The following is a 12,372-nucleotide window of genomic DNA, read 5'->3' as shown; positions in this document are numbered from 1 at the left end:
GCAGTTGTCATCCAGCTGTAGGGGCTCCGAGTGCCCAGTTGCAATGGGTCAATCCCAGCCCCACTGTCTCTCTGCCCCAGGCAACCCCTTCCCACACAGCCCTGCTACAGTCTCACCTCGCCAGCAGTCCGCCAGCTTCCCGGTGCATTATTTATACCGTCAACATTGATCTGAAGACGATAATGGCTTCATTAGCATCTCAGCATAGCACGGGGCTCGGTGCTTGGCCCGACCTTGGCTGCAGGAGAACATGCGCTTTGCTGTTGGACGGTAGTGAGGGGCAGTATCCTATGGGCACAGCCTCCCCACTCCTCACCAGCCCCAGCCTTGGCACCCCCATGAGGTCCCCACGAGCACAGCCATACACTCTGCCCATGCGCGCACCCGTGGGGACCCAGTGACACAGAGCAAATTGGACGGCTCTTGCCAGGGCTCCTCGTGCAATGCCAGCTTTCAGCGCCCGTTGTTTGTGTGGCACTCGTCAGCAAGGATATAATTAAGAGCAGCTATTTTGGATGCTTCCTTTATCTGGCAGCTCACAGCAATGTTGCTGCAGGATCCCCCCGCACCCTCTGAAATCACTGCTGTGTTCTCTAGATGGGAACATGGTGCTGGCAGGATGTGGCCAGGCAGGGAGTGGGCACATGAAGCGATGGGCATCTGCGGGGTCACCCCATTATCCTGGGCTCATTAGTGGCCACCGAGGCGGGGAGGCAGAGGGGCAGCCCAGCTTTCCCTTCATTAGATGGATGTTGATGTAGAGCAGGTTGGAGCCATCTGCTCGATGCAGACTCCCGCTCCCTGCGAGCTGGCACACTGCGATCACCCCAATGCAACCTGGGGGAAGCAGGTAGTACTGGGGTACCCAGAGCAGTGGCACTGGGGTGCAGTTGGCTGGGCAGCATGGCTCACCCTGCACATGGAGCCGCTCGTGCTGTGCTTGCTGTATCCTGCCCTGCAGGAGTGCGTGGGGCGGGAGGATGGGGTTGGTTCCTGCGCGCCAGGCTCTGAATCCAAGCGTACATTTAGCTACTGTGATCCCGTCATTTAAGTAAAGGCATTTATGAGAGTAGTAGCTGGGATTAGCTCCCCGAGGCGGTGTTTACACGCAGCAGACTCTGTTTATAGTCGGTGTCTATGGCAGATGTCTGCGTCTCTCTGCGTGCGCAGCAATCTCTGGCTGGAGACGGTCAGGCCGTGCTAGGCTTGCTGGATCCCAGAAGCAGTGCAATTCCTTTTCCTGGAGCAGCTGATAGGGTCCTGCCCTGCCCCACATCACCAAGTCCCCATGTTGCTGCAGGGTGCACAGACATCAACTGCTGGGCCATGGAGTGAGGGAGAGCAGGGAGCCAGGCCCAGGGAGCTTTGTGCTCCCACATGGCACAACCATCATGAGGACAGTCCGTGGGGACATGGGGATGCCCTAAGGACATGGTATACTGCTGGAAAGCACTGAGTGCTTGTGTGTGCCTGGTGTTCCCCATCACTGCTTGGGTGCAGGTGAGATGCTGCACAGGTGGCAGCAGGCTCAGTGGCTGTGCAGAGTTGCACTCTCCTCCCCATCTGCCCATTGCCTTTTGTGTTTGCTCTTTTTAATTGGCAGCGCTCTCTGCTCCTTCTCTTCTCCCTCATTAGTTGGAGTTTCCTGGTTCTTCTGTGCCATTAATGAGCTCTCTTGTGTCTTGCCCCCTCTGAGCAGACTGTGCATCCCACGCCATGGCTGAGGCTGCAAATCTGGCAGCATGCATGGAGTGCCTTCCTGCTCCTGGGGCACCCGTCCCATCCCGAGCCCCTGGCTGCTGTGAGCACCCAGCCATGCTCTAGCTGCAGTTCTAAACTTCCTGCACCATTCTGCCATACCCCATGCCAGGATGTGCTTATGGCTGGATTTCCAACTGGGAGCCAGTGCAGCATCTGTACTGGTCAAGTATGGGTCTTCGTTACAGGAAGGGCTTAACTGTAGGGCTATGGGGCCATGTGCCCTCAAGGGTTTTCGCCACAGCCCCTCGGGAGCCTTAGTGCTCCTAGCTGGTGTGGTGCTCTGCCTGCCCTGCCCTGCCTGCTGCTGTTGCAAAGCTCTGGTAAGGGCCCTGGTGCAGGCACAGGGCTGGTTCTCTATTGGAGATGGAGCTGCATTGGCTCCTGCCATCTGAGGCCATGGTGAGGGCTGTAGGGGTGCCAGCCATCATCCATGCAATCCACCCCTGTGCCAGAGGGCACCTGGCTGCCAGCAGCACCTGGGGGTGCACTGTGAGAGTCACAGGACCACCCCCAGCTGCTCCTCCCAGGGACACCGGCAGCCACTCCAATTTCCATCAGCCCATTTGAGGATGTTATCCCATCAGTGTGAGCTGCCTCCCAGCTCAGCTGTTTGAAGATGAGGAGTCATACTGGGGTCTGTGCTTGCTGCAGCCCCGCCAGAGTAAGGCGGGTGTTCCGCTGCTGCCAGAGCTTTAACAAAAGTCAAACCGCTGCGCGGCTGGAAGTCACTGACTAAGCACTTGGCACGAGCATTTATTGAAGTGCTAAACAGATTTTGGCAGTGGCAGCCTCTTCTGCAGGTGCAGAGAGAGGAGTTTCTCTGCTCTGGTTTATTCAGCATTCGACCAGCACAGGTTTGGCCGAAGCTGGGGTTGCAGCTTGGGCACCATGTGGTACTGCCCTGTGTGAGGACAGGGCTGTCACCGTGCATGTCCCTGCATGCAGACACAGCAGCCCCAGGCTGGGTGGGGACAGCAGTGATAGCTGCTGCCCCTCATGCTACCGGCACTGCTGCTGCTCCCTGCCTGCAGCGAAGGCTGAGCTACTGCATCCTCGGGGAGCTGCATCCCTGATTTGGTTTTAAAGAAGGCACTTTGGGTCTTAATAGGAGATAATTAGAAGCTGCTGGCTGGGAAATGAGCCTGTGCTGATCCCAGCTGAGATTGCAAAAGTGGCTGCACGGGGATCGGCATCACCTTGGCATCATTGCTGCACCCCGCAATGTCGATCCCCTGGGGAAGCCCCTCGCTGGGAGCAGCCTGTGGGAGAGGACAGGCCCTGCTGCCACTCGTCCATCTGTCCATCTGTCTGTCCTGCGAACGGGGCCCATCCTGGGGCCAGGGCTGAAGACTGGACTCAGTGTTGTGTGCCAGCCCTCTGCCTTTGTCCACCGGCGATTTGCATCTCGCAGGGCGGCTCGGCCCCTCTCCCGGGAGCAGCTCATTGGGGCAGCAGCGGGCAGCGGAAGCAGCCCTGGGCACCTCTCCACCAGCCCTGAATGGCACCTTTGTTGGGGAGCCTGGCGGCAGCCCTGGCCTGGCAGGCACCCACTCAGCCCTGGTGCTGGAGACTCTGCTGCAACTGGGATGGGACGTGGGGCTGCCACATCCCTGAGGTCCGGCTGCACCAATGGGGATTTGTTGCTGGAGGGTTTTGTTACTGTGTTAAGGAGGGTGGACTGCCAGGGCAAGAGGGCTGTCTTGCCATGGGGGGAGTGCTCTAATGGTGTAATTTTTGGGAAGAAGGCAAGTGATGTGGCCTGGGTGTGCTGGTGGTCTCCGGCTCTCCCCATGCCATGGGGACCCTGTGGTGCCCCCACCTACCCTGTAGCCGCCTGGTCACACTATGCCAGGAGAAGACGCTGTGAACCTGATGGATGGGAGCTGCTATTTGTTGCTATTCAGAAGTCATCCTCCTTATCTATCATCCATCGGCCCCAGGCTGCGCTGTTGTTAGCAAATGTACGGCTTGTTGGGCTGTCTGGCGGCTGATGGAGCGCAGGAGGGAGTGAGGGCAAACAGAGCTTGGCAGCATCCGCGTGGGCAGAGAGAAACGTCTCCCAGTGCCTGGTACCGTCCACCAGGCGTATCCCTCCCTCTGCAGGAATGAGACATACGTGAAGGGGTCAGTTAGCTGGGATGAAGCTGTGGGGCCCATGTGGGTCAGTGCCATGCACAGCGGTGGCTATGGACAGGGATGGCAGAGCCTGATCCCCATCCCCAGGTGCCTCATCTGCATGCGCCTGGCCCTGTCTGCACCACACGGACTGGGATTTAAAATTCAATCAGGGCTTTACGTGCCAGGAGAGGCTCTGGCTGCTCAGCACTGGTTTTACCTGCGTTGCGGTGAGACCTGTCCTATGCTGCATTGATTGAATGGGACAGAAGCTGAGGGCACAATGCACAGTGCTGCTCCAGGTAAGGGGGTACAGCCCCCCCAACCCCAGTTCTGCACACCTTAAAGAGTGCTGGTGGATGCCAAGAGACCCTGGTGACAGAGCAGGGTGCTTTTGGGGGGCTGGGACCCCTCTGAGCCACTGGCATGTGCAGACCCTGCGGTGGGCCAGCAGCAGCTGCTTGCTGCCCGCACCTGGCGAGCATCCTGCTGTGCCCAGTGTGCTGACACAGCCCTCTATGTCATATAATTGAATATTGTGTTCAGGTACTGGTAAGTATTGCAGCCTGCAGCATGAGCAAGGATCCAGCTGCTCTTCCATGGTGCTCTCTCCTTCTCCACCTGAAATTGCCCCTTGCAGGGCTGTGCCTGTGCTGCAGCACCTTGCCTGGCTGTGCTCCCAGGCAGAGGAGCAGCCGCTGATCTGCTCTTCCTCTCAACCCTCAGTGAATGATTTCCCCAAAGCACGGGGATGCACTGCTGCCTGCTCGCTGCACTGCACACAGGGATGGCTACAGCTGGGTGACGTGGGACCCCGTGGTCTGGGGTCACTGCTCCTCCTCCCTTGGCTGCACGGCCCTGGGCTGTGCCCCCCCACTTCAGAGGGCTGCAGCTCAGCCAGGCCTTCAGCCTCGCTCCTCCTCCTAGAGGCCCCGGGAATGGTGCCACAGCTGAGCTTGGAGGTGTCCCATGTCCCCATGGCTCTGTTGTGTTCCTGCTGTTACAAGGAAGAGCACTTTCACTGAAAAGCCTGACTGGCGTTTGTGGATAAATCTCATGTAAATCTCACTCCATCCTTCCTTGCTGCGCTAATTGGATTGCAAGGGACTCCATTCCCCCATGCCTTTGGTTGGAGTCAGGCAGGGCAGAGGAGGGCAGGGCAGCACCGCGAGATTTGAGGCGTGGCAGAGCCCTGTGGATAGGGGAATGGGAGGGAAACCCCATGTCAGCTGTGGGGCTGTCAGCAGGTGGTGGTGAGTAGAGCAGCTCTACCCAGAGCTATTTGCTTTGGGCATTTTGATGCTTGCAGGAGCAGCTTTTTCCTGGGCCTGAAATCTGTGCGTGGCTACCCTTCTGTCCAGACCGCAATCCTTATGCTTGCAGTGGCACACAAGCTTGGGGCAGCCCCACACAGCCCCGTGCCACATCTGGCCCTGGGCTGTAGCCAGCAAAACCTACAGGAGAAGTTGCAAAACCCACCAGCAGCCGTGTCACCTTCCCCAGCACACTCTGTGCCCAGCTGTGCCACCTCTGCCTCCTGGTTAACAGGCTGTCTGCTCTCTCCCAGAGCTCCTTGGATCAGCAAAGAGAGTCAACGTCAATTTCCAGGACACCGATGGGTGAGTGTGACCCCGCTCCGGGTGTGTATGCTATTGAGTGGTATGCTATGGGCTTTGCATGTTGTGGGGTGCAGTGAGTGGAAGATCTCATGCAGGTATGCTGGGCTCCCTGGTGCAATGCAGATAGCGTGACCGCACATGTGCAGGTGGCTTTGTGTGTACCAGCCATGCATAGCAGTGGAGATGAGGGCTGAAGGACACCAGCGTGCTGTGCTCCTGCTCTGCCAGCCCCTGCCTCTCATGCCCTGAGTGGTGGTGGTGCTTTGGAAGCACCCATTCCCACTTCCTGCCGGTGCATCAGCTCTGGGCATGTGTCTATGTGCATGGGTGCACACCAGCATGCAGATGTGCATCTGAGAGTACGTGTGCATGCAAGCGTGTCTGTACGTGTGAGCAACGTATGGGTATGCTGGGCAGCACCAGGGAAGGCACATGGCTGCATGGGCAGGATGGGGGCTGCATCACCCCCATGGCCCCCCTTTATGCAAGACCTTCTGGGGGCTGGGGTGGTATAGGGAGAGCCTGCACTCTGCCTGCAAACTCCTCTGCCTGCAAACTCCTGATGGGCTCAGGGTGTGTAGTAGCAGCCTTGCAGCAGTTCAGCTGTCCCAGTGCTGTGCCTCAGTTTCCCCATCTCTGTTGCGTTTGCTGGTTCCCAGGCTGATACTCAGGTGACCCCCTGCTCTCATCGGGCCCTGCACAGCTCTGCAGATCTCCCTACCGTGTATGAGAGAAGCCCCCGAGGCAGCCCAGGGGCGGCGGGGAAGGGGGGGGTGTTGTGATTTGCACCATCTTGAGCCGATTTGAGCAGGGCGCTGGAGCGGAAAACGCTGACATTTCCAGGCAGACGCTGGGGATCGGCCTCCTGAGCGAGCTGTCTGCTCTCATCGCAGCGCCCGACGGAGAGCGGATGGGGAATCAGAGGCAGTAGGGCCACGGTGCCGTACCGTGCTGCCGAGCGGGGACAGGAGGATGTGACCCTGTGCAGCTGGGGGTCACGATGATTGAAGGCGTGGCAGGATTGCCACTCACTGCCCACAGTTTGGGCATGGGGCCTTCAGGGTCAGCAGATCCCATGCTTTGTTGGTGCCGAGGTGACCACGAGAATGGGACAGGGACGCTGCCCGGAGCAGTGGGGCGCCGGGTGCAGCCTCGCAGAGGATGCTGCTGCCAGAAGCAAGTAGGTCAGCGCCTGCCGGGTGGGAGCAGAGCAGGGTGCAGTGGGACGAGGGACTTTCCCCAGCTCCCAGTGCAGGGCAGGGGCACTGTGGCCATCTGGCAGCCTGGCCCCCCCTGCTGCTGCCCGCGGTCGCGCCGCTGGGGCCAGGCTGGGGGAAGTGGGTCAGCGGGGAGGGGTTCCCTGGTGCCAGCCGCTTCCCCAGCGGTGCTGGGCCTCTCGCCTCCAGTCCCGGGACTCCCAGAGCTAAATGCTAAATAACGATAATAAAGCAAAATAATATGGATTGGCTGAGTCTGGTCCCTATGGCAGCTCCTTCTCTTGGTGCCCACAAAGTGCAGAGGCATACATAGGGAGGTTGGCAGGAGGTGCCCTGGGTGCTGCAGTGGGTGCAGGTTGGAGTGGACAGCCGACGGGGACAGCACCTGAGCCCCTCCTGACACTGTGCCCGTTCCCCAGGTTCTCTGCCCTGCACCATGCAGCTCTCAATGGGAACACAGAGCTCATCTCGCTGCTGCTGGAGGCACAGGCTGCAGTGGACATCAAGGATAACAAAGGCGAGTGCCTATGGCTGTGCCACCCTGGGTCTGGTATGCAGGGCAGAACACTGTGCCTGGCTGTGAGCGCACCGGGGTGGGAAGTGAAGGATGCCTTTTGCTATGACATGGGGGCTGCATCCCTCCTGGGGTCCTGCCCCATGTCCCCCACCCTCTGCCCTCTTTGCAGTCTTTGCCCAGGAGCATCTCTGTGCCCTGCAGGGCTCACTGCTGCTCCTCCTGCTCACCTATAGGCATGCGGCCCTTGCACTATGCGGCCTGGCAGGGCAAGAAGGAGCCCATGAAGATGGTGCTGAAGGCAGGCTCCTCTGTGAACATCCCATCAGATGAGGGACAGATCCCCCTGCACCTGGCGGCACAGCACGGGCACTACGACGTGGTACAGCAGGGCCAGTGGTGGGGCACAGGAGGGGACGGACAGTGGTGGGGCTGATGCCCTCCCTGTCCCTGCTCATGCCCTGCTCTCACCGTACCTGGTCCTTCTCACCCACAGTCTGAAATGCTCCTGCAGCACCAGTCCAACCCCTGCATCATGGACAATTCAGGCAAGACGCCCCTGGACTTGGCATGCGAGTTTGGCCGGGTTGGGGTAAGTCTTTGCAAGCTGGGCCCCCCTGAAAGGCAGATCTGGAAGTGGGTGGTGGGTTCCTTGGAGTGGAGGGTCCTGTAGGGTGGCATGGGGCAGCTGTGGGAGGGACTACAGCAGGGGCATCTCCTGCTCTTGTGTCCTGCGGGCTGACCAGGAGTAGGGCACCCCTGTCCCGGGTCTCAGGGGGCCATCTCAGGGCGGCTGAGCTGTCTTTGCAGCCCTGCTCCGTCTGTGTTTGCTGATCCAGGTGGTCCAACTGCTCCTGAACAGCAACATGTGTGCGGCGCTGCTGGAGCCTAAGCCAGGGGACACCACCGACCCCAATGGCACCAGCCCTCTGCACCTTGCAGCCAAGAATGGACACATCGACATCATCCGGTGGGTGCTATAACGTGCAGGGAGCGGGCCGACACCAGTCCCATCCCCAGCCTTTTCTGACCTCTCCGTGCACCCACAGGCTCCTGCTGCAAGCTGGCATTGACATCAACCGGCAGACCAAGGCGGGCACAGCACTGCACGAGGCAGCCCTGTGTGGCAAGACGGACGTGGTGCGGCTCCTGCTGGATGTAAGGGCTCCCCTGGCACTGCTGTCCCAGGGAAGGACTGCAGAACGGGGTTGGCCCCAGTGGGATGGTACCTCCTGGTGGGCGGGCCTGGGGGCAGTGAGCTGTGCCCATGGCAGCATGACTCCCTCCATTTTGGGTGGCCCTGGGGGTCCCAACCAGCTGTGTGCCATTCCAAGCTCTCCCCATATCATTGCAGAGTGGAATTAATGCCCACGTTCGGAACACGTACAACCAGACGGCTCTGGACATTGTCAACCAGTTCACCACCAGCCAGGCCAGCAAGGAGATCAAGCAGATGCTGCGGGGTAAGGGAGCCGGGTTGGCACCTTGGGATCAACTGTGGGACACCTCCATCAGAGAGCCTCCAGGGGGAATCTCAGCACTGGACACCCACCAACACTGCCCTCTGTTCCCACAGATGCCTCAGCTGCACTTCAGGTGCGGGCTGTCAAGGACTATTGCAACAACTACGACCTGACCAGCCTCAATGTGAAAGCTGGAGACGTCATCACTGTGAGTGTGGTTGTCCAGGGCTGGGGGAACATAACGCAGGTGGGGAGGCACAGCCCTGCCCTTACCACACCATGCCCATAGGTGCTGGAGCAGCATGCAGACGGGCGCTGGAAGGGCTGCATCCATGACAATCGGACCGGCAACGACCGCGTGGGCTACTTCCCCTCCAGCCTCGTGGAAGCCATAAGCAAGCGAACAGGCAAATACTTCTCCACCTCTACCTCCCAAACCAGTGTCCCAAGGAGCAGCCCAGCCCTAGGGACCCTCCTGTCGGGCTGGGGGCTCAGAGGGTGCGGTGCCACTGCTGAACCAAAGGGCAGCGTCCCCACTGTGCATGTGAAGTTGGTGTCCCCACCGCACAGGGTGGGATAGGTGTGTGGGGCTGGTGCCCCCGTTGTGCGTCTCCACCATGTGGGCACACTGCTGTATGGGGGCCAGAGCCCCCAGTTATGTAGAGTCAGTGCCCTCACTGTGTGTGTGGGAGGGAGGTCAGTGCCGGCGGCCCAGGAGTGTTGGGTGGGCAGTGCATGGGGATGGTGTGGGGTGTTACGGTGGTTCAGGAACATGGTGCTCAGGAACAGTCCCAGCGGCTGCACATGGGGCTGGGTACGGGTGCCAGGGACCTGGCACTGCCCCACTAGGACTTATCCGTGGCCAGGGACCGTATCAGGGAGAGGAACTCGCTCCCTGCCCTGTGGCTTCCCATCCCAATGGAGTGCCCTTGGCTGTGCCCAATGCCAGGAGCAGTGTGACGGTGCAGGCACAGCACTGATGTGATGCACTCCTTTGAGCAGCCCAGGGCTGCTGCATGCTCCCAACCCCACATCATCCTGCTGTACGTTTCAGTGAGGTCCAGGGGAGCGGAATCGTTCCAGGCTGCACCGAGCTGCACAGCCCTCCTTGCCCTGCAGCAGGTCGCATGCTAGTGCTGCAGAGGCAGGGACGAGGCCTGTGTCTCCTGGGCTTTGTTGCAGTGGTGTTTCCAGGGTGTAGGATTTGTGGCAGCTCCAGGAACACAGCCCCATGTGGCACAGGGACTGCTCCAGGGCTTGGCACAGCGGTGCCACCCTCGCAGCCCCACTCCTGCAGCAGGGCACGTGGCGTCCTGGGAGCCCTGTGGGGACTCAATGTCCCTCATTGTCATTGTGAGGTGTGGGGGTCTGCAGGCTGTGCCGATGGGTCATGCAGTGCCCTGTGCTGTGTACTGACTTCTGCTATTGCTTCGTGGCTCGGCTCCTTCTCGGTTGGGTCTTAGTTCCGCCTCCTCCAAGTCTCTTTTGGTTGCTTATTTTGTTAGCTTTTTTATTTTTATTTTCTTTTTCTTTCTTCCTTTCATTCTTTTTTTTTTTTTTTTCTTTTTATTTCTTCTTTTTTCTTTTCTTTTTTTTTTTTTGTGGTGCTGAACATGTCTCTGTTATTTTGATTCTTTTCATTTTGTCTCTTGTTATGTTTTGTTATCAGGTTCATGGGAGACTGTAACAATCCCCCAACAGTACCAAAAGATCCCGCTCCCGGCTTACGGGGCTGCTGTGCTAAACGGTGACGCCTCGTCCCATCCGTTCCATTCCCTGCCTCCACCTCCACCTCCACCACCACATTCCCATCAGACTCTTTTCAGTTCCTTTGGCTATCACAGGCTCTCCCCTAGCAGTGCCGACGAGCCGCGTTACGGACAAGGTAGTTCACCGCTCGCTTCATTCTCTCGATGGATTTCTTTCTTTTGAAGTGTGTATCTATTCTTTTCTTTTCTATCCGCTCGGCTTCTCTCCCCCTTGCTTTGGTGCCTGCCGTGTGCTTGCACCCGGTGCGTGCGCGCCTGCAGGCGTGTGCTAGTGCGCGTGCATGCAGATGTGTGCATGCGTGTGTGTGTGCATGCGTGCGCGGCTGCGTGCGGCTGTGTGCACGCGTGCATGCAGAGTGGCCCCTCTGCTGCCCTCTCTTTGCACTGCTGCTGTCACCCTGGTGCAACCACATCCCATCCCCGGTATCCCTGGCCATGCAGGCAGCTCTGGATGCGGCGCTGAGCCCCTGACCGTGTGCTATCCCACCCGCAGCATCTACCTCCAAAAACACTCTGCAGCCTCCTGGTGCCAGGTTGGGAGGGGACAGCAGGAGCAAGGAGCCCCTGCCCTTGTAGCATCTCCTCTCGGAGTGTCCAGCACCCATAGGGCTGGGGCTGTGCATTCAGAGCGGGGTTGGCACTGTCCTGAGGGTGTTCTCAGGGCTGGATCCCCACAGGCAGTGACCAGCTTCATCCTTGGGATTATCTCTGTGGCACAGGCGAGTGACGGGCACTGCTGGTGTGGGTGCTGGTGATGGTGACTGGGGAGCAGATATGGAACCAGGGATTCTCATGGTTGTAGTCTCTGTGCTGGCACACTGTGCCATGCCCTCAGGGGCTTCTGCCAGCTGTTTGGGGCTGGGGGTGCTTGCACAATGTGAGGCACACGGTGTGTTGGAGGAGCACTGGGCCACGCCTGTGGCTTCCCAGTGTGATGAGGATGGGGATGCAGCACTGCTCCCTAAGGTTTTCTCTTGCAGTGAGTGGCACTGAGCATCAGCTCTCTGTGGCCGCAGCACGCACAGTGGGCACATCTCAACCTAACAGCGCCGTGGCTGTCAGCTTCCTGCTCACGTTCCTACCATGAATTTATCACCTTGCACCATCTGCCCTGTGCTCCAGCCTGGCTGGGAGCTGGGCAAGTGGTCTCATGAATAAAAATATCCGCAGTGGCACTGGGGTGCAGCTTGAGCACAGCTCCAGCACAGAGCCGCTCTCCATCACCACGCGATGCTTTTTACACCCTGACCTCACTGCAGGGGGTTGGTACGGGTCCAGCCCCGTGCTGGGCATCTCCAGCTCTGCCTAGTGTGAGTGGGACCCAGTGGGGCTGGAGGGAGCAATGGAGGAGCGCATTGATGGAGCTGCACTTCTGGGGTGGGTTGGAGTGCATGGGGCTGGGTCTCATCACTGCAGCTGGGTCACCCCCGTGTCACCTACTACTGTAGGGCACTCTGGGGAGCACAGCACCCTGGTGTCTGGTCCTGCAGCATCCTCGCATGGGTGCAGGTGGCCACATGGGGACAGCTGTGCTGTCTCAGCTGGGGACAGTGAATGGGGGCTGTGGTCCTGACTGCCTGAGTCCTCGCTGCTGCCTCCTGTCCCCTGCAGTGGGTCATGTCCCCATCCTGCTGTGCACGGGGACAACATAGTCCCTGTTTTCTAACTCCTGCAGTTAATCTGTCCTTCGTTGGTGCCTGGCAGGACGGGGCCCTGGCTCTGGCCATGTGCACATGGTCACTCCGTGCTGGCTGCTTGAGGAGGACAGGACCGAAGGACAGCGTTAGCATCCCCCCAAACCCTTGACTGTTTTTTTTTTCCCCTGCATATGGTGGTGATGGGCCCGGGGCCAGGGCTCACCTCTCCCCAGGCCACACTGCTGTGAGCCCCCTGTGCTGGGTCGCACCTGCCTGA

At 59.4% G+C, this 12,372-nt stretch overlaps 1 protein-coding gene across 2 annotated transcripts in view; it reads left to right on the top strand.

Annotated features, from left to right (window-relative positions):
• Positions 1 to 12,372, top strand: part of CASKIN1 (CASK interacting protein 1) — a 29,525-nt gene that overhangs the window by 7,882 nt on the left and 9,271 nt on the right. The window contains exons 2-11 of one of the 2 annotated variants that reach the window (XM_085237279.1): positions 5,444 to 5,495; positions 7,132 to 7,229; positions 7,463 to 7,608; positions 7,723 to 7,818; positions 8,066 to 8,196; positions 8,276 to 8,384; positions 8,581 to 8,689; positions 8,803 to 8,897; positions 8,979 to 9,096; positions 10,359 to 10,574. In XM_085237279.1, coding sequence (XP_085093405.1) covers positions 5,444 to 5,495; positions 7,132 to 7,229; positions 7,463 to 7,608; positions 7,723 to 7,818; positions 8,066 to 8,196; positions 8,276 to 8,384; positions 8,581 to 8,689; positions 8,803 to 8,897; positions 8,979 to 9,096; positions 10,359 to 10,574 — 1,170 coding nt within the window. Of the gene's footprint in view, positions 1 to 5,443; positions 5,496 to 7,131; positions 7,230 to 7,462; positions 7,609 to 7,722; positions 7,819 to 8,065; positions 8,197 to 8,275; positions 8,385 to 8,580; positions 8,690 to 8,802; positions 8,898 to 8,978; positions 9,132 to 10,358; positions 10,575 to 12,372 lie in introns of both variants that reach the window. The other variant, XM_085237280.1, reaches the window with a different exon arrangement.

Source organism: Meleagris gallopavo, chromosome 16 (assembly GCF_905368555.1).
Source record: "Meleagris gallopavo chromosome 16, MGAL_WU_HG_1.1, whole genome shotgun sequence".
Lineage (NCBI taxonomy): Eukaryota > Metazoa > Chordata > Aves > Galliformes > Phasianidae > Meleagris > Meleagris gallopavo.
The sequence above is the reverse complement of the archived record's forward strand: the minus strand, read 5'-3'. Positions and strand labels throughout refer to the sequence as shown.